This window comes from Melanaphis sacchari, unplaced genomic scaffold (assembly GCF_002803265.2).
Source record: "Melanaphis sacchari strain LSU unplaced genomic scaffold, SCAv2.0 Contig7_pilon_pilon, whole genome shotgun sequence".
In the NCBI taxonomy this organism is placed as follows: domain Eukaryota; kingdom Metazoa; phylum Arthropoda; class Insecta; order Hemiptera; family Aphididae; genus Melanaphis; species Melanaphis sacchari.
The window spans coordinates 1,315,125-1,334,397 of NW_020271560.1; the positions used below are offsets into that span (position 1 = coordinate 1,315,125).

Below are 19,273 nucleotides of genomic sequence, written 5' to 3' on the forward strand. Positions count from 1 at the left end.
AAGTCATTGGTAATATTGGATTAGTTACTTTTCAAAAAGTAAATAAGTTACTAGATTAGTAAATAATTTTCATGCAACCTAATACAAAGGTAATATTTTTACATAACTTTTTTTCTCAAAAGTAACTATAATAGCATTAGTTTTTAAGTTTTCAAGTTTGTAAAATTGAAAACTACATTTTTCTTTATATAATATTGTATATCTATAAATTTTTCACTTTTTATTATTGTTACTTTTTTTTTTATATTAAATATTAACTTACATTGAAGTTACATCGTTAAGATAAAGCTCAATCGTTATCATCTTTGAATTGTTAGAAAATAAGTCAAATAACCATAGACGTGAATTAGATGACAAGTGTATGACAGACCAATTACAACAAGAATACCGTAATTTCAGATATTAGCTATTGCTTATTTGATATATTCTATGAAAGTCAACTATCAAACTAATGACAATTAAATCAATTATGATTTAAATTACAATACAAATAACGATTAGATACTTAAATGCAAATTTGAATCATCCACTCAAGATCAACAAGACTTAATCTTATTAACTAATAAAGTTCAATAGCATTAATATAAAATTTTGATGTGGTAACTGAAATGATCTACTAAATACTTTTGAAAGATATTAAATATTGTTCCCTAATCACTGCTACTCTCTAGATCATTTTAAATTTTGATAAAAGGCTCTCTAAATTATATAACAAAGCACTACATTTTATTTCTTGTTGTTTCATTCACACACTTTATAGATAATTGGATAAAGAATAAAATAATTTTAAGTGTATGTTTAATAAAAAAAAAAGTACCAAATTTAAATAATAACCCATCATCAATATCATAATTTCATATTTAAATTTTTATTGTGATAAATAATATAAAATTCAAATTTAAAACTAATAGGGTATTAATTTTTCTTAAAAACTAATCTGATTTTAAAAAAATTCAATACAAAATAGCTATTAAACAGTAAACTGTAATGATGATATTAATAGGTGTCTACTATTTATAATGCATACACTTGTATATAATCATAAAGAAGCATTATTTAACAACTAAATATATTTGATTACCTAAACAATTTATTTAATATTAGATAGGAATCTCAAATTTAAAATATTCAACAAAATCAAGAAACAATTTTTCTTTTTTTATACAATTATAAGTTAAAAAATATAAAACATTTATTTTTATGACATTAACAATTTGCTATTTGATATTTGTATAGATAGGTACTTTGTCATAGAAGAGTTATCTAAAATACTAACATAAGCAAATATTTAAACATCTCTTAACTGTATCTTTTACTCTATACATGAATGAGTAGAGTCTAATTAGTCTATGACATTATCTTTTAATGTTATACAGGTAAAAAATAGATTAAGATTATTACAATAATTATATTCAATATAAAATATATTTACGGTCATAAACTCATAAAATATAAATTAAACGCTATCACCAGCTATTGTGAATAAAAAAAATGTCAATATTCTATAGATTAATTTTTTTTTAAACCGTTAATACGAGTATATAAATTATTAAATCTATAATTCATTCTATGAATAATTAAGCTTAATTATTTATATGGATTAGGTATTTTATTCAAAATTCTTTATTTTGTTTAGTAGTTTGCATCATATATTTAATTAGAATATTATATACCAACTATATGTAATTTGATTCAATAGCAAAGTTGATTTTAATTTAATAGGTAATTAATCCGATAGTTAAATAGCATACATTAGTAATTGAGTAAATTGGTTCTATGAATCTAATGGTTTGATATTTTTTATGAAAATAGATGAATGATCATTAATGTTCTAAAAGTAAATTAAACTCAACTAATAATATAAGTACTAATAAATACTATTAGTATATCAGCTATTATTTCTGGACCCTAAAATTGACAAAGAGTTAGTAAATCTTGATATGCAGATAATTTAATGTGCAGTGAATTGTTTTGTGTGAGAATTGCCCAATTTTCTAGATTTTGTGTGGAACAGAATTTAATTATTTACTTTAAACTATTTGTTGAGCATATCCAGGAACTGAATTTGGCTCAGTAAACCCTAATGACGGAAGAGGATTTGTTGGAATTTGTTCGCTTGAAATATAACTTTGGTTTAACGATTGAAAAGAATAATTAAATTTATGAGCATTGGTATCTATTGTCAATGGTGTATTACCCAATTTTATATCAACAGAAATTACTTCATTTATATATCCGCCATTAACGCAAGCCTCGACCTACAACAACAAAATCCAATTAAATTCAATTATTTGCCTATTGCATGACATAATGTTGTGTGATGTAATTACATTTAGAGAATATATATCAGTTATAATACCACAATGTTTTAAATTTGGTATTGTCAAACTATGTGGAATTTTAATTTTTTCCACACGGGTTTTTGAAGTATGTTTTTCAACACCATCTATACATATATTAACAATCTTAAATGGTTTAGACTTTATTTTACTACTCGGAAACCGTGCTTTAAATTTCAATATCTATAATAATAGAACACAATATTATTAAAATCAATGCATATTATCTTATCTGTTATATGATGAGATAATTATTACTCTTTCCAGATTTATTTTAATAGAATCTACATCCACATTGCTGTTGTTGTCCAGTTCAACTGTAACCGGTATATTTTGTCCAGGAACAAAACCAGTATAAGGTACATAGACAATCATTGTCATTGGTCCAGACTTACAACAAAAACAACAGTAAAACTTCTTTCTTTCTAGTATTTTAGGTTCCTGAAAGCATAATTTTAATAATTGCACTAATAAGACATATTATCGACCAGTTTAGGTCTGTATTATTTATGATATTATCTTCTTATTTGGTTTAATATGGCATTAAAATCGGTTTTGCTGTGGTATTTCATAACTTTTATGAACTTATGTTAATTGGTAAGATTATATTTAATAAACATAATATGTGTTTATTGTATACTTGTATGTATACAACAGTGACTAATGAGCAAGGCATACAATTTTATATTTACAAGTATTTAAATGTACAATACAAAATCTTATTGTGTATGGTATTGTTATGTTTATAAAAACTATATATATTTTATCTAAATAATAAATCAATAAATACAGAAATACATTTGATAACATGTATATGGGTAATGTCTTATACTTTTATATTATGCTTATGTACTGTATATTTTAAAAAGAAGAAACTGACTGATATAATATTAACACAGGGGTCTCCAAACTACATTCGGCCAGTGAACAAGTTTTCACCGACCCGTCAAATGACGGCAAATAATCTAAAAATTTGTTCTTTTTTTTTTTAATAAAAATATGTTTAGTTTCCAAAGTCGATATCGCACGCACGTACAATTATCAGCTGTATCGACTATACCATAATTTATGAGCTGTAGTTTATAAATTATATGTGTTATTGTGTTCATACATTCTGGCCCACTGAGAGCTTTTTTTTATTTTATGTGGCCCTCGGATAAAAAAGTTTGGAGACCCCTGTATTAACACATAGTCCAACCACCACTGGATCTATAAATTTGAAATTGTTCTCAGCAAAAGAGATTTTTTGTACGTGTAAGCAAACTCTAGAAAGAATATTTTTGGAAAATCAAATTTGAGGATTTTAAATAGTTTTTAAAACTAATGTTTTTTTTCACCTGTTAACTTTAACTTATATGTTAGTTGAGCAGTATTTTTAAAAATTTATCAAGCAAACTACACACTGATTAAATTTTAAGCATATATGCCTATTTAGCTATATTGACTATGATAAAAATAGTATTATTTATATATATATCTGTGGGTATAGGACATAGGTGGTACAACTAATTGCCAACACCTAATAACAGTAATAACCATTATACATTATCTATCACAGAAATTCAACCATCGGTGGCTGATGAGTGATCCAATATCTTATCTTATTTTTATTTAAAAAAATCAAAATTAAGTTCCAAGTTAAAGTTTTAAGCTCTATGAAAAAATTTAAATTCCAGAAATTGTTTTTAATTTCTATTAGACATAGCTAACTAAACTTGTTTCAATATAACAGTTATTACGCTAAATCTTCAAAAATATAAAATTAAACATGTCTTAACTTATACTTACAGCTAAGGATGGTTCATCATTCAAATTTAAGGCAGAAATAACTTCAAATAGAATTTCTTTACCTTTTTTAATATCCCAAGGTATATTAATTACTACTTTGGCTGTATATTGTATACGTCCATATTCTTCTTCAAATGTTGATGGTAAGTGATCTGGTAAGGAAACACTAAATGGATAAACATGTTCTCCTTCTTTTAAATGTAATTTTCCTAAAACATATACAACATTTTTGTTAATTAGAAAAATCTTAAATCTGTAATTTGCATTTTATTTTAGTTACCCTTTATTATTAACTTGTTATAAAAAAATTAATATTTTATAGCCATTATTTATATAAAATCAAAAAAAATATTGAAAAATATCATAGGTAGTTATTGATACTATTTAACCTTTTATTACAACATTAAAATAAATTGTTCAAACAGTTTATTTGTCCAATAGATTACTGAACAATTTTTAAACCAAAGGAAAACTACAATTTAGCCACCTATGTATCCACAGTTTTTAATCTACATTTTTTTTTTTTTTTTACCTTATAGTATAAATATTAAAAACATTTTATCACACTTAATCCATTACCTGATATCCTTCTATTCATTCACCCATTTTGGTCTTGAGGCAATTGCCTTAAAATAGCTAACTTTGACATACCGTTAAATCTGTCTATACAATATGTATGCTACTTTTTAGTTATTTAAATATTTAATAATACTGAAATATATTAAAATAATTACTCACGGTCCCCACCCGCTAGTATTATTTTATGTTTAAAATATTCTTCTTTTGCAGTATATCTTTCAGTTTTAGCCTTGTTAGGTGTAAGGCTATGCCTTCTATTTCCATTTCTACTATTTTTTTTAGACATAAGATTATGTTCTCTCCATAACACATTTCCTTCTCCTTTAAATTTTAATTTTACTTCTGAAACATAATGTAACTTTTATTTTATAAACTTAATATAATAAAGATTTATTTTACCTACTTTTTATTTTAATGAAATTGCTAACAATAATTAAAACTCGACCAGTAATTATTTCACCAGGGGAAAAAACTGCTGTTGGATTATCAAATATAATATGTACATTGTTCAAATCCATAATATTAAATATAATAAAAACTATGTTATGCTGAATTTTAAAACTGAATGAACTAATTTTCTTTATCATTATTAATTTTTTTATGCTTTTATACTGAATAGTTGTTGACAATTGAATGAGGTAACAAAGTTTATTAATTTATAATAGTTTAACGTTAGGATTAGTAATTTTTAAGGAAGTAAGACCAATTCAGAGAATTGTATATATATATATATTTATTTATTTGTTATGCACTTCATATTAGGCTTTAGATAAGAATATATTTTTTACTAATTTACAGAAGATGAAACATTTAGTAGTACAATGTTTACCATAAAACTTTATTCTTAAATAGTAAGTAAAGTAATATACTAATATGTACTATAGAAATGTTTTCCACCTATTAGTATAGTAAAATATTTTTGATTTAAAATTTTCTAATCATTAACTAATAACAAGAAGAAAAATTTAATTTAAATTTAAAAATAATCTTTATATTTATCACCATTAAGTAATATTTTATTTTTTCATTTTGTTAAAATTAAATGATAAAATTACTTATAATAAAAATGATTATTAATTTTACTTTATTATACCTAATAAAGAGCTAGTTGTCATTATAAAACAATTGGTAAACACTACCTATTTATAAAATGATTATGGTTAAACAAAAAAAAAAAAAATAATAATAATAATTATACAAATTTATTTATAAATTACAATTTATTAAATATTACATCAATTACCTACTTGGTTATTTAATATTTAATTTAATGGATGGAATTACAGCATTAACTTTAAGTACTTAAGTAATTAAAAGCAATTTAAATACATATTATATGAATTTATTACCTCTTGTATTACCTAATATACATAATAAATCATTATGTTTCATTTAGTACCATACCACATTAGTTATCTAATTCATCAAATAGGTAGTATTTTAAGATTTATCATGAAATATTTAAAATTCTTGCAATTTTAATATTTTATATTGTCTTTACTGTTTTAATTTTTATATTTACTAGTGAACTCATGGTTAATACTTAATTTTGTGATAACCCATAATTTCAATTTTGTAAATTATACATTCATACATATAAATATTAAATTAATTGTTTATATTTATGAGCATTTGAAGTTGAGTTAACAAAAGTGAAATAGTAAGGAGTACTAGGATTATTGTTGCTATGATTTGCAATGCCCTGGACATAATATGTTTTATTTAAAACAATTTTCTTGAAAAAAATCATTCTATTAAATTATGAATATATATAATAACAGTGTTGAGTTATTTAATTATATATTAAAAACAGTAAAAAACCAATCTGTTCTATAAATATAATAATATTAGATGTGCTATAATACTACAAAAACAAAGTATTTTTATGCTGGAATATTATGGAGACATTTTGAATAAATATAGTATAAAATACCCAGACATTTGTTCTCATATTTTAAACATAATCAATTTTATTGTTAAGACAAAAATGCTGGCTCTACTTGTTAGGTCCTGATTATGAGTACCCCATACTGTTTTAGAAGCGTTATTCTGATTATTTAAAGTTTTTATGAACAGTCATATTTATGTTATATATTCTAACGATCATTTCTTTAGTTATCCAAAATTAAATAATATACTTAAAAATAAATAAATTATATTTTAACTATTTTTATAGTGTGATTGTGGCAATGTGGTTAGGTATAAGCTTTTATCAATATCTTAATTTTAAACCGAGTTATGATTATATAAAAGATTACGACTTTAAACGTATCAATAAAAACCTTCAAGTTATCCAAGATAATGTAAGATAAATTAATAATAGATCAATTCACTCTAATGCTGAAATTAAAACCACAAAATTTGATCCACTGAATTAAGTTGATAATGCAGAATATAAGATAAGTATATTGTTATAATGGTATATTAATTTTTATTAAAAACAGTAATTTATAATCTAAACTCTAAATTATACACTTATTTTATATAACAACATTTTAGATTGACTCTTGGACATCTATGTATTAACTTTTCACAAAAATATTATAATTTACAAATATCTTATTATTTTTTAGTTAGTTTATTTTTCCGAATTCAGTTAATTTTATCATATAATGAATTTGGTTTAAATTTAAAATTCCATCAATCTATGTACAACACTTTTACAACACAATAACAATATTTTAATATACAAAAATTAGAAAAAACAATTACAATTAAGTATATAACTTATAATATAACAAATTAATAATGATTTTTAAGAGCTATAAATATTAAAATATATAACTAGATAGTATAAAAAAGTGAAGCTATGTAAGTGTATTGATTAATACTGCTAATAAATGTCTTTGTTCTGATGTTAAATGTGGAGTAAAATCAGATTCAATTGTATCTAAACAGGTGGTTTCACCAAGTTGATATGCTTTTACCAAAGAACGAAGAAGGCGGAACATTACATCTGATATATAAGGAACTAAAATAATGAGAAAAATAAACATTGTGTTAAAAGTATAAAACTGTATAATGAAAAAATAAATATAAAAATTACCTGGTGAATCAAAATTTCCATTAATCCACATGTACTTTTCCAACACTGAAGCTAAATCACTTGGCATTTTTTGGCGAGTAGGTTTCAGTATAAGTAGTAAAAACACTCGTGATACTTCACATCTATAATATAAAGAAAGAAATTGGTCAAAATCTTAAATTTAAATTCAATGAAATATTTACCTGAATAAAATATCATTATAAATACCAATGGTGTCATTATCTATGCAAGAAATAGTATTTGCGATTTCTGTGAATGTTAATAGAGCGCCTTCATAATCTTCTACGAAAAATAACATTTGCATAAATTATGACATAATATTCTCAATTTTAAATAATAAAATATTCTATAAATAAATACAAATACCAGAAAGAATTTGAATGGACGTTATTTGTTCGAGAATAGCCAATTTAAGTGTATGACATTCATGTGGCACATCAATCAAACTACTTCCAATAAAAGCTGCATCATCTAATTTACCTAAAGAAACAAGAGTTTCAGCAGTTTCTAAACGAATCGATGTTTTCAAAATATTTTCAAATGAGTTCCCTTGCCAACTATCCTCTGCATGTCTCATTTCACTTAGCCCAGCCTAAAGTATTAAAAATATTATAAATAACTTAATAATCAATTAGATACAAATTCATGTATAAATATCTAACTTGTAAATTTTCATTATAAGGAGATATTAAACCAGATGACTCAGTTTTCTTAAATTCAGAAAAAAACTGACGGGCTGCTTTTTGATGAGCAACAGCTTGTTCACAGTTGTGATCCATCGACTCTTCACATTTAGCCACAGCTTGCCAACACAAAGCAGCATAATCATGTTTATCATTCTTTTGACAAAAATTTGCTAGTTTGGCTAAAATATAAAACAGAATAATATCAAAACTTTATTTTAATAATAAGTGTAAGTAACCTTACCAAATTGGTCACTAGGTTCCAATGTATTTAGTTTTCTAAAAAGCTTTCTAAAAAAATAATGATATAACTATTTAAAGAACCAAAATGACCATATAACATATTATAAATAAAAATCATGGTATATTACTTTTTTGTTTTATTTAGTATTATTTTATAATGGTAAATAATTTCTTCGGAATTGTTGAAACCAGCCATTTTAGAATATTATAATTATTTAAATAATATATAAATAGATATATATGATTGAACTATCAATGATAATTAACTATTTAATATTTGTCATGCAAATATAAAAATTTTAAATATAATACATGGACACATATTCCTTATTATTTTACTTTATTAATTTAATAATTTATTTTATTATGCTACAGATACAGACTATCAATTAGATAAAAAATAAACCTGATAAAATGTTATCATTTGTTTATCAAATTTGTTTATTTTTATTATCTTATCTGTGGTTCAGACTCATAAAGTCAATTATATCAAATAATACAGACCATAGAGTAAAGATATATATTATATTATATTTATGCGTTAGACCGTTAGTTGTTATTTTGTTAATCACAATTCACAGTCCACAGTCCACCACACTCGGCACACTCCACAGACCACAAATAAAATATTATTATAAAAAAAGTAATAGTATCTATTTTTTTATAGATATTAATTATTATTATATTATATATTTATATGTCAATGGCTATTGGCTATATTATGTACTTTACATAAATAGTAAATATTAAATAAAATTAATGTCACAAATGGGTAACAAAAACGTGTCTGAAAATATTGACCTTAATTTTATGTTTCAAATGAATGTCAAATTATGAAATAATTTATTTCATGTTGAAAAGTTTGAATAGTAAAATATTAACTGATTATTAAAACTAACGATTATCTATAGTTGTGATAGTAGCTAACAAGGCTAATGGCAGTGTTCCAATAACTTTCTAAATAGTTATATATTATATACTTTACAAGTAATTGGAACATATTATGAATATATAATATATTATAATCATTAATCTATTCTGCGGTGCAATTAAATGAAACAAAGATAATGTATCATTAATGGGTACTCTTGTTATTCATAATTCTTATAATCAGGCTAATCATATTATTACATTATAGCAAATACTAAATAGGTCATTTTCTTTTAAAGTTGAAAACATATTTGTTTAGTGTTAAATATAATTTCAGTTCTTACCTGACTTAACATAGAAAACTAACTAATTTCAGCAATCTAAATACATTAATATGGCCGAAAAAGGAAAAATTGGAATCATTGGAAGGTAAAAGCAAAGCTAAGAATAGTATATTATTTAAGTTCATGATAATTAATAAATACCTAGGTACTTAATCAACTAATTATAATTTAACTATTCCTATTTATTTTATTCAACATTAATAATTATAAATCGTGAATATGTGATGTATGGCTAAAAAACAATTAAGTTTGGGAAAATACTGTAGGTATGTCAAATCTGCTACAACTTAAAAATTATTAATTTCATCAAATTTTATCCATTTAATTTTCAAAATGTTTAAATAACCAAGTTTCATGAAATAAATTTTATAAAATGTTCATTTAAATTTATTCATTATTTATTATAACTTAATTGTTCTTAATTGACAAATAAATATTAATGTAGGTATAATATAATAATGCATATTAAATATTAAAGTGTCTATTAAAAACCTTAAAATATATTGAATGATATACATTTTTATTTTTATATTATTATTAAGTAGGATGTATTATAGGAATATGTAAGAAATTATGATAACAATTAGTAGGTTTTATAAGAGGACATCATACTAAAAAAGATGTATTAAAATGAATTAGGTACATCCTTAACTTATTTTAAAAAGACATTTTTAATTTTCAGTGGTTTAATAGGTCAGAGTTGGGCTATGTTATTTGCAAGTGCTCATTACAATGTAATCATTTATGACATTAACTTAGAATTAGTGAAAACTGCCTATGAAAAAATTAAATCAGAATTAAAAACAATGGAAAAGAATGGAATTCTAAGAGGAAGTCTTACTGCAGAACAACAAATTGAACTTATTAAAGGTACTTGAAAATTATTTTGAATTAACATGTTAAGCTATATAGTTATTAGGGCTTGGAAATTATAGGAGTTACATATTGTTTTGTATGCTCTCAGTTTATAGCAGAACAAACTAGAAATCTGAACTGTACAATGGACAGTTAAAAAATTGAAAATTCATATTTTACATATTTTGTCAATTTTAGTTAAAAAGGTACATATTTCATTGATTTTATACACATGTTATGCATATTATATAATTTTCTAAAAAAAATGACGTTTTTCTTCCTAACTTGAATATTTTAATTGATATTGAATATAAAACTCAAATTTATCAATGATAGTATTTATCGTAATTAAAAAAAAATTTTTTAATTATTTTAATTATTTTAATATGTCAAAATGCCAACCAGTTATAATTTTTTTCCCAGTTATATACAATTTGTATGTATATTATTATTTTATTAAGTTATTAACAACATCTGATGTAATTTTTTTTTTTGAATTTAGAGAAAATTTTTGCATATCTAATATCATTTTTAATGCATATTTTGTAATTTTTTCATGCATATTTGCATATATATTTTGCTTTTTTAGCTCCTACAACTTCCAAGCCTCAGTTATTATAATTTGTACCAATTTTCAAATACACAAATAATTTATAAACACACAAAAAAAATAATAATATTATAGTGATATGTAAATATCAATTTTTATTTGAAAATTTTTAGTAAAATTAAAATTAAGTAATCATTTTAAATAATGATAATTATGTTATTCATAAACAAATATTTAAATGTATTAATTTAAACTCCTTCCCTGCGCATTGAAATATTTCAGAATTCACAACTTTTATTTTTATCAAACAGGTGTAACTAAATTAGAAGAAGTTGTAGAAGACACAATACTTATTCAAGAATGTATACCAGAAGTATTATCTTTAAAACAACAATTGTATGACCAAATTGATAAAATTATTGGTCCTCAAACTATTATTTCTAGTTCTACTTCTACATTCTTGCCATCGGTTCTTTCTGAAAAAATGGAACATCGCAATCAATTAATTGTTTCACATCCAGTATGCAAAATCTATGTTATTTATTATAAACAAGGTTAATTAATATTGTATATTATTAAAGGTTAACCCACCATATTTTGTGCCATTAGTAGAAATTGTACCATCTGAATGGACTGAAGAGTGGGTAATTAAGAAAACAAGGGCAATTATGGAAGATATAAAACAATCTCCTGTAACTCTTGCTAAAGAAGTACCAGGATTTGCGTTAAACCGCATTCAGTTAAGAACATAAATTAATAATTAACAAAAAAAAATTATTGAAATTATAATTTTATAATTAAATAGGTATGCTATATTAAACGAATGTTGGCATCTTGTAAATGATGGAGTACTTAATGTAAAAGATGTTGATACAGTCATGTCTGAAGGCTTAGGTATGCGTTATGCATTTCTTGGTCCGTTAGAAACTGCTCATTTGAATGCTGAAGGTATGTCATTTTTTAATTTTATCATTAAGTAATCTATATTGTATATTAATGATAAATCTATAGATTATAGTTTATAATAATATATTAAATTATGTGATGTAAGAACCCACTACTTATAAATTGGCCACTTATATATTGTCTTAATGTAATTGTGGACATTTATAATGTATTGATTTCAGTGTTTTAGTTTCGAATGTTAGTTATACATAACAAAAACTGTAAATTTTATTTCAATTTACTTTTTTATACAGTTCATTTTGGCAGTTTTTATAATTTTTGTTTATTATTCATTTTAGGATTTGTAAACTATACAGAGCGTTATTCAAACTCTATGTATGGTGTATGTCAACAATTCAAGCCATCGCCTAAATTTGAAGGGCCATTGGTAAAAGTGATTGGAGATCAATTAAATACCAATACTCCGCTGGAAGACCTCCCAAAACGTAGATTATGGAGAGATCAATCTTTGATAAAATTGTCACAACTTAAAAAATACAATAATTATTAAAATATAGAATATTATTTGTTGGATTTTTTATTAACAATTTAGTATAGGTATTAGGTGTATTCTTAAAAAGAAACATAATATTATGTAGGTTATTAAAAAACCATTACTTATCCATTAATAAATATAAAATTAATAGAAATAATTATTTACGTATTATATTAATTTGTTTATTTGTCGCTTTACAATGAGTTGAGTAAGTTGTATTATTTTATAATTAATTTAAAAAAATTTCACTTATGACATCTCACTTAAGTTTTCAAAAGAATCATTCAAAATTGCATAGAACTTTTTACAATTGTACATACACTGTTAAAAAATACAATAAATACAACATGCATAAATCAAAACTTAAACTTACTTTTAATAAAACAGCTTTTAAATTAAAATAAAAACACTATAAACAAAAGTTGTTTAAAAAATAAATGTGAATTTGTTGGTGATAAATATGGTTATCTTGTAAACTTTAACAAAAAAAATAAATCAAGAATCAACTGGGAAGTGGCAAAACGATTCGTGTATGGTTCTTTATTACTGCAGTTTTCCGGAAATGATTTTAAAATTTTTTTTTGGGTATTGTTTTAGACCAAAATATTGAACTTTTAAAGCAAGGAACTTTAATCGTGGAATTATTAGAAGACGTAAAATCTTTATTTAATACATCTTTCACCTTCACCGTGGTAGAAAGCGAAGTATTTTTTGAACCATTATAAATGCTCAATGGAAGTTTTAAAAAATATTAACAGTTATAATTTTCCAATTAAAAATATATTATCTCAGCTTCTAATAAAATAGACTGTCCATATTACATTAACTTGTTACCTCATATACTATAAAATTGATAAATTAGTCGAATTTCAAATAGGTACTCAGCAAATATTATTGGCCTACTATAAAGAACAGTTTGAACTCGACGAAATGTAGTATGAAGCATTTAGAGCAGCATTGACACAAAAATTTACAATTTTATTATACAAGGGCCACCTGGTACTAGAAAAACGTTTATTGGATTGAAAATAATTAAAACAATTTTATTATACGTAATATTTATAAACGACCATTTCTCAAAAAACCAATTTTAGTAGTTTGTTACACAAATCATGCTTTAGACCAATTTATGGAAGGTATATTAGGTTTCACAAACAAAGTTATTAGAATTGAAGGTCAATCTAAATCAAAAATAATAGAAGAATACAGTTTAAAGAATGTATCTCATAAGAACAAAAGGTCTAATACAATAAGGACAATAATAGAGATCTACAAAATATTGGTGGACAATTTAGAACTACTATGGATAACATAAAATATTTTAAGAAATGTAGGTAATGAAGTTGTATCATATAATGCTAGAATATTAGAGTTATCATTGTTGAAAAACGATATGCCTAAAAAATATCATTATTTTTTTAAAACAACATTGGATCTTTTATCTTGGTTATTTCAAGATTTTGATTATTTTGTTGTAGATCCAATTAAATTTATAACTGGAATTAGTTATAATTTGATAATTAATAAAGTTTTTCATTGAGAATATTTATTAGAAATTAAAAAAGAAGTGAATGAAGATGATAATGAATCAGAACAATATGAACCAGATTACTTAGATCTAGAAGATAGTTTAATTTATAGTATAACATTAGATGATATAAAAAATGCTTGCAAAGAACTACTTGAGAGGAGAGCAGACGATTAGAATATCTATCAAATTCGAGTATAAATTTCTTTAATGAATCTGAAGAAGCCAAATACAACTTTGGTATGGTGGAAAAAATACACGATTATTTTGTATACACGTTGAATTTGACTGATGTTAATGTTGAATTACCACAATCAATTAAGGATTTATATGTATTAAATATGAGACAAAGATGGTCTTTATATTTCCACTGGGTAGAAAAACAAAAGAGTTGTTTGATCCAAAAATAAGAAGTTATGAACAAAAGTATAATCGAGTTTATAAGCAATATGCTAAATTAAGAGAGTTAGAATATGTAGAGCTTTTAAATGATATGCATGTAATTGCATTAACTACTACCGGTGCTGCCAAACACAGAATAATACTGGAAGGATTAGAGTCACCAATTTTTAAGAATTAAGGTTTTCAAGATTTTCAATAAGATATCATTTTTTATTAATACATTTATTAGTTAATATTATTTTTAGTGGTATGTTATATGGATTGTGGAAATTGCACTGCTTCAATGATAAAAGAGTTACCATGTGGCCACCAATTGACATTGCAATGTTTTGTTGATATTCTTGCTTTTCCATGCGAAGAAATGGTTGGACTTATTACTATTAATTTGCAAAGTATATTATTTTAATAACAAATTTTTTTTTATTAAAATTAAAATTTAGGTAGAATCTATCCTAGAAAAATGTGGTCATACAATTTAAAAGAAATATCATAACAAAAAACCAAACTGTTCATATAAATGTTTTAATCGGTTAGATTGTGGTCATGCTTGTGAACGAAATTGTCATAAAAATGATGATCCAAATCATAAGAAGGTAGTTTTAATTTTAAAAAATGTGTTTTTTACTATACTATTGTTATTTAATAAAATATAATTCCACAGTATAAATTTTTAAAACCTTGTGAAAATATAAACAAAAAGTGCCCATTTAATCACAAATTTCAAAAGATTTGTTATAAAGATTGTTTATTATGTATTGTTAAAGTTAAAAAATTGTTGCTTTGTGGACACGTAGAGAATGATGTTTCTTGTGGATTAAACATTGACGAGATTAAATGTAATCTTCTGTGCAATCGTCGATTAAAATGCGACCATAAGTGTCAATCCAAATGTTGTGAAAAATGTGAACCTTGTGAAAATCAAGTAAGTGTTAGATATTATAGAATGTCTATCTATTTTACTGATTCTATTTTATTACCAGGTAGAAAAAAATTATACCGGACTGTGGCCATTAAATTACAATAGAATGTAAAACTATACCAGAACATAATCTTTGTACAAAGAAATGTGATTGAATATTAGATTGTGGGCATGTATGTAAAAATTTATGTGCAGAAAAATGTATAACTAATGATTGCAAGGAAATAATATTGCAAAAAAATAGTAAGTTCGCTTGTGGTCATAATGGAGTTTGGATTTTATGCTGTGACAAGAATAAAGGTAATATTTTTATCTTCATCATGTACTCATTAAGTAGGTACTGTTTTTTTAACTGTTTATAGAAACACATTTTATAATTTTTTTAAGTGTTTATTTCATATTTGTAATTTTATTAAAGTAACCAATGTAAATTCATATTAATTTATCATAGTAATTTTATTATTATACTGTTTATTAAACTATTAAAAAAAAAAAATCGTGATTTTGATTTAATTAGATATCAATTAGGTAGTAACAATTGTAGCAAACAATTTTGTTTATTGATTAGTTAAACTTATATTCTGTGAATAAGTAAATTATAAATAAAAATAATATATTGTAGATTTCAGACTAGATAGCCAATACCTACTTGACAAATGTCGTGAACCATGTTTACAAAAATTAAATTGTAACGATATTTGTTTGGGAACATGTGGAGAATGTAAACAAGGACGTATACATATACCTTGCAATAAGACTTGCAACAAGATATACCCATATAATCATATGTATGTGTTTATTTTTTTATTTAAAATCCAAGGGTTAATTTATAAATGTAAACAATAATTTTTTATAGATGTAAAAAGGTGAGTGGAAGTATCCACATTCGGAATGCACCAGAAAATGTTATGAAAAATGTAATCGAAAACCTTGTTATATGCCTTGCATCTTAAAGTTGAAATGTGGGCATGAGTGTATAGGTTTTTGTAGTGAACCGTGCTCTCCTTTATGTCATATTTGTCAAGAAGATGAAGTTACTACGATTGTATTTGGCAATGAAGATGAACCAAATGTTAAGTTAAATGAAAAGAATGTTTACATTGTTTACAAGACATTTTATATTTAGTATATTTGACTAACTAAAGTAGTCAATTGTAATACCTATTGAAGTTAGTTTAAATATAATTAAAATTTAACTATCCATTTTTATATATTTGTAGAAGTTAATGATTTGCTTTGGCATAACATAATAAGGTTATATGTCAATGTCATATAATTATAATGTATTTTTATAACAATATAGATTGTGTCATGAAACTAATAATAATAAATAATAAAATAAGTATATTAATTATGATTTTCTATACTTTATTTAACATCAAGGTGATATATTTCAGGTTTATATATTTAGAAGATTATGAACACTGTATAGAATCTGAAGCTTTAACAAACTGGATGAACCAAAATAATAAAGAAATATGTTTAAAACAATGTCTATTATGTAAAACACCGATTTTAAAAACCCAACGTTTCATGAACCAAGTAAAAGTTATATTAGAACTTAGAAAACTTAGTTAATATAAAAAATAAATATTATGGAGAACTATCTGTAATACGCGGGAACATGAAGAAAATGATAAATTCATTAGAATCCTTGAATAATAAATTTGTTTCATATTACATTGGTGATTTAAGAAACAGATATGATAGTACTAAATATCTATGGGATAAATTTTGCAAAAATGTATTAAATTCTTTGGATATAAAACGTTTAAAGTTTTCTTTACCTGTCAAAGATATTAAATCATTACATTTTGTTATTGATTTGTTTAAGACTATACTTCTAAGTATAAAAATAAAATTGAAAAAATCAATAATAGCAACAAAAAAAGAATTTATTATTAACCACATTGATTGGATTCTTTCTGTTGCTTCCACTTATGCACAACAGTTGCCAAATCAACAAAAATTTGATATTAACATGGATATGAAACGTGGTGTAAGAATTATGAGTTTATTTGAACTCATATCAAATAGAAAATTTCAAATGGCACTTAATTTGTACAATTCTAATGTAAATGAGTTTTTTGACTCAGTAGACAACATGGAAGCTGGTATTGATGTCTTTTAATGTATACACTGTTGAAAAAGACACGGAAATACGAACTAAGTTAACTAAATTAATTTTTGCGAAATTTGATGGACTTGAAATTATAACTAATGAGTAATGAAGAAAGACAGATGATGCAAGCTATGTCTACTAGTTTTTCAGGAGACATTAAAGCTTAAGGACATTGGTATAAATGTTCCAACAGCCACATTATTGTATTGCAGAATGTGGATGGCCAATTCAGCGGTATATTTGTCCTGAATGTAAAGTACAAATTGGCAGACAAAGTCATAGACATGTTTCTAGGATTAGTGTAGCATCAGAGGACAGATATGTATAGTTCTGGAAATCTCATATATTAAAGACAATTGTAATAATAAGGAAATATTTTTACCTCTTCAAAAAATACTATTTAGACAGTTAAATTTAAATTTAAATTTTACAAAGTTTAAATATTATAATTGAAATTTATTTTATTTTTATATTATATTTTCAAAATTAAAATTATATAAATTACATTGAAGATGGAAACCTAATTGTGTAGTAACTAGCTATACCTCTTAACACTTTTAATATAATATATTGACACCTCTATGGATAATTATTGTTTTTATATCATTATGAAAATGACCTATTGGAATAATGAACGCTTAGTTTATTTAAATTAGTGATCTTTATTAAAAATTTAGAAAACTGGTGATGGATGATAGTTATATTTTACTATTCATTAATTTTACTCACATTATAATTAAAATTAGACAATAAAGAATGTTATAAATGTGTTGTTCATTTAAATGTACTTATAGAAAATCATATTTTATACATGTTTACTTTCCATATTTATTTATGTTATTTTTCATTAACTTTTAATATGATGTTATTGGAGACTGGAGTAAATACCATATAATAACTGCATTAATGGTGATAATCAAAAATCTGGAACAACTAATATTATTTTTTGTGTATTAAAGAGTTGAGATGGATTATATCTAAATTCTAAAAATGTTTTGTTAGTACCTTCCCAGATATTATAAGTCAGGTATGCCCAACCCGCGGCCCGCGAAGGTGTTCCAACCGGCCCGTGTAAAAAAAAAAAATTATTATTTACAAAAAATGTATTTTATTAAGTTTTTAAAAATATAAAATATTTTAAAATTTTGAATTTTTATATAAAAAAAATGCATTGGATTTTAGAATATTAATAAAAAAAAATTAGTGGGAAATTTGGGCTTGTTTTTCTTTAACCAATCTTTCAATGTTCGGAGTGAAATGTGTAACGCCAATTCTTAATAAGAAGTGTAAGTACAATAGATATACCTATGACTAGTTTATATTTTATCGAAGTGAACAAAAAAAAAACCCTCATGAAGCATATACCTACGGCCCGCAGTACAAATATACATTTTGAATGTGGCCCGCCAGTTGAAAAAGGTTGGGCATGTCTGTTATAGGTAAAGTAGGTACTTAAATAGTGGTATTATCTAAAAAAAAAAAATTTCAAGTTCAAAAAAACTTATTAACATTCTAATTTCTATAATAGATAATAGTGGCTTTAATGAATGTAACGTAGTATTAT

The 19,273-nt window shown here is 23.9% G+C and overlaps 3 protein-coding genes and 1 pseudogene across 6 annotated transcripts; 2 read left to right on the top strand and 2 right to left on the bottom strand.

Moving 5' to 3' along the window:
• Positions 1 to 1,689: 1,689 nt before the first annotated feature.
• Positions 1,690 to 5,251, bottom strand: LOC112601780 (arrestin domain-containing protein 3-like). Its single transcript, XM_025349557.1, has 6 exons — positions 5,110 to 5,251; positions 4,866 to 5,048; positions 4,128 to 4,336; positions 2,598 to 2,780; positions 2,331 to 2,522; positions 1,690 to 2,258 (listed from the first exon to the last, which is right to left on the bottom strand). The coding sequence occupies exons 1-6, from the start codon at positions 5,222 to 5,224 to the stop codon at positions 2,031 to 2,033; spliced, it is 1,110 nt and encodes a 369-aa protein (XP_025205342.1). The 5' UTR covers positions 5,225 to 5,251; the 3' UTR covers positions 1,690 to 2,030.
• A 2,097-nt stretch (positions 5,252 to 7,348) lies between these two features.
• Positions 7,349 to 8,922, bottom strand: LOC112601824 (factor VIII intron 22 protein-like). 2 transcript variants are annotated; one of them, XM_025349620.1, is made up of 7 exons: positions 8,807 to 8,922; positions 8,680 to 8,726; positions 8,415 to 8,617; positions 8,233 to 8,344; positions 7,935 to 8,034; positions 7,753 to 7,874; positions 7,349 to 7,677 (listed from the first exon to the last, which is right to left on the bottom strand). In XM_025349620.1, exons 1-7 carry the CDS (start codon positions 8,872 to 8,874, stop codon positions 7,514 to 7,516), a joined length of 816 nt encoding a protein of 271 aa, XP_025205405.1. In that variant the 5' UTR covers positions 8,875 to 8,922; the 3' UTR covers positions 7,349 to 7,513. The 2 variants fall into 2 exon arrangements, with proteins under 2 accessions (XP_025205405.1, XP_025205404.1); XM_025349619.1 differs by having other exon boundaries at positions 7,355 to 7,677; positions 8,119 to 8,344; positions 8,807 to 8,919.
• Positions 8,923 to 9,226: 304 nt separating this feature from the next.
• LOC112601753 (lambda-crystallin homolog) lies at positions 9,227 to 12,776 on the top strand. Of its 3 annotated transcripts, none has more exons than XM_025349521.1 (7): positions 9,229 to 9,321; positions 9,925 to 9,977; positions 10,575 to 10,762; positions 11,609 to 11,817; positions 11,879 to 12,036; positions 12,103 to 12,245; positions 12,542 to 12,776. In XM_025349521.1, exons 2-7 carry the CDS (start codon positions 9,943 to 9,945, stop codon positions 12,751 to 12,753), a joined length of 945 nt encoding a protein of 314 aa, XP_025205306.1. In that variant the 5' UTR covers positions 9,229 to 9,321; positions 9,925 to 9,942; the 3' UTR covers positions 12,754 to 12,776. The 3 variants fall into 3 exon arrangements, with proteins under 3 accessions (XP_025205309.1, XP_025205306.1, XP_025205310.1); XM_025349525.1 differs by lacking the exon at positions 9,229 to 9,321 and adding an exon at positions 9,645 to 9,665; XM_025349524.1 differs by lacking the exon at positions 9,925 to 9,977 and having other exon boundaries at positions 9,227 to 9,321.
• Positions 12,777 to 12,989: 213 nt separating this feature from the next.
• LOC112601597 lies at positions 12,990 to 18,037 on the top strand (annotated as a pseudogene).
• The last annotated feature ends 1,236 nt before the right edge of the window (positions 18,038 to 19,273 follow it).

Coding starts and splice junctions, on each gene's coding strand:
- LOC112601780 (XM_025349557.1), bottom strand. CDS start 5,224: ATGGATTTGAACAATGTACATATTATATTTGATAATCCAACAGCAGTT. Junction 2,781..4,127: donor ATGATGAACCATCCTTAGCT/GTAAGTATAAGT, acceptor TTATGCTTTCAG/GAACCTAAAATACTAGAAAG. Junction 2,259..2,330: donor CTGATATATATTCTCTAAAT/GTAATTACATCA, acceptor TTGTTGTTGTAG/GTCGAGGCTTGCGTTAATGG.
- LOC112601824 (XM_025349619.1), bottom strand. CDS start 8,874: ATGGCTGGTTTCAACAATTCCGAAGAAATTATTTACCATTATAAAATA. Junction 7,875..7,934: donor TATAATGATATTTTATTCAG/GTAAATATTTCA, acceptor TTTATATTATAG/ATGTGAAGTATCACGAGTGT. Junction 7,678..7,752: donor TGGAAATTTTGATTCACCAG/GTAATTTTTATA, acceptor TCATTATTTTAG/TTCCTTATATATCAGATGTA.
- LOC112601753 (XM_025349521.1), top strand. CDS start 9,943: ATGGCCGAAAAAGGAAAAATTGGAATCATTGGAAG. Junction 11,818..11,878: donor AATTAATTGTTTCACATCCA/GTATGCAAAATC, acceptor ATATTATTAAAG/GTTAACCCACCATATTTTGT. Junction 12,246..12,541: donor TGCTCATTTGAATGCTGAAG/GTATGTCATTTT, acceptor TATTCATTTTAG/GATTTGTAAACTATACAGAG.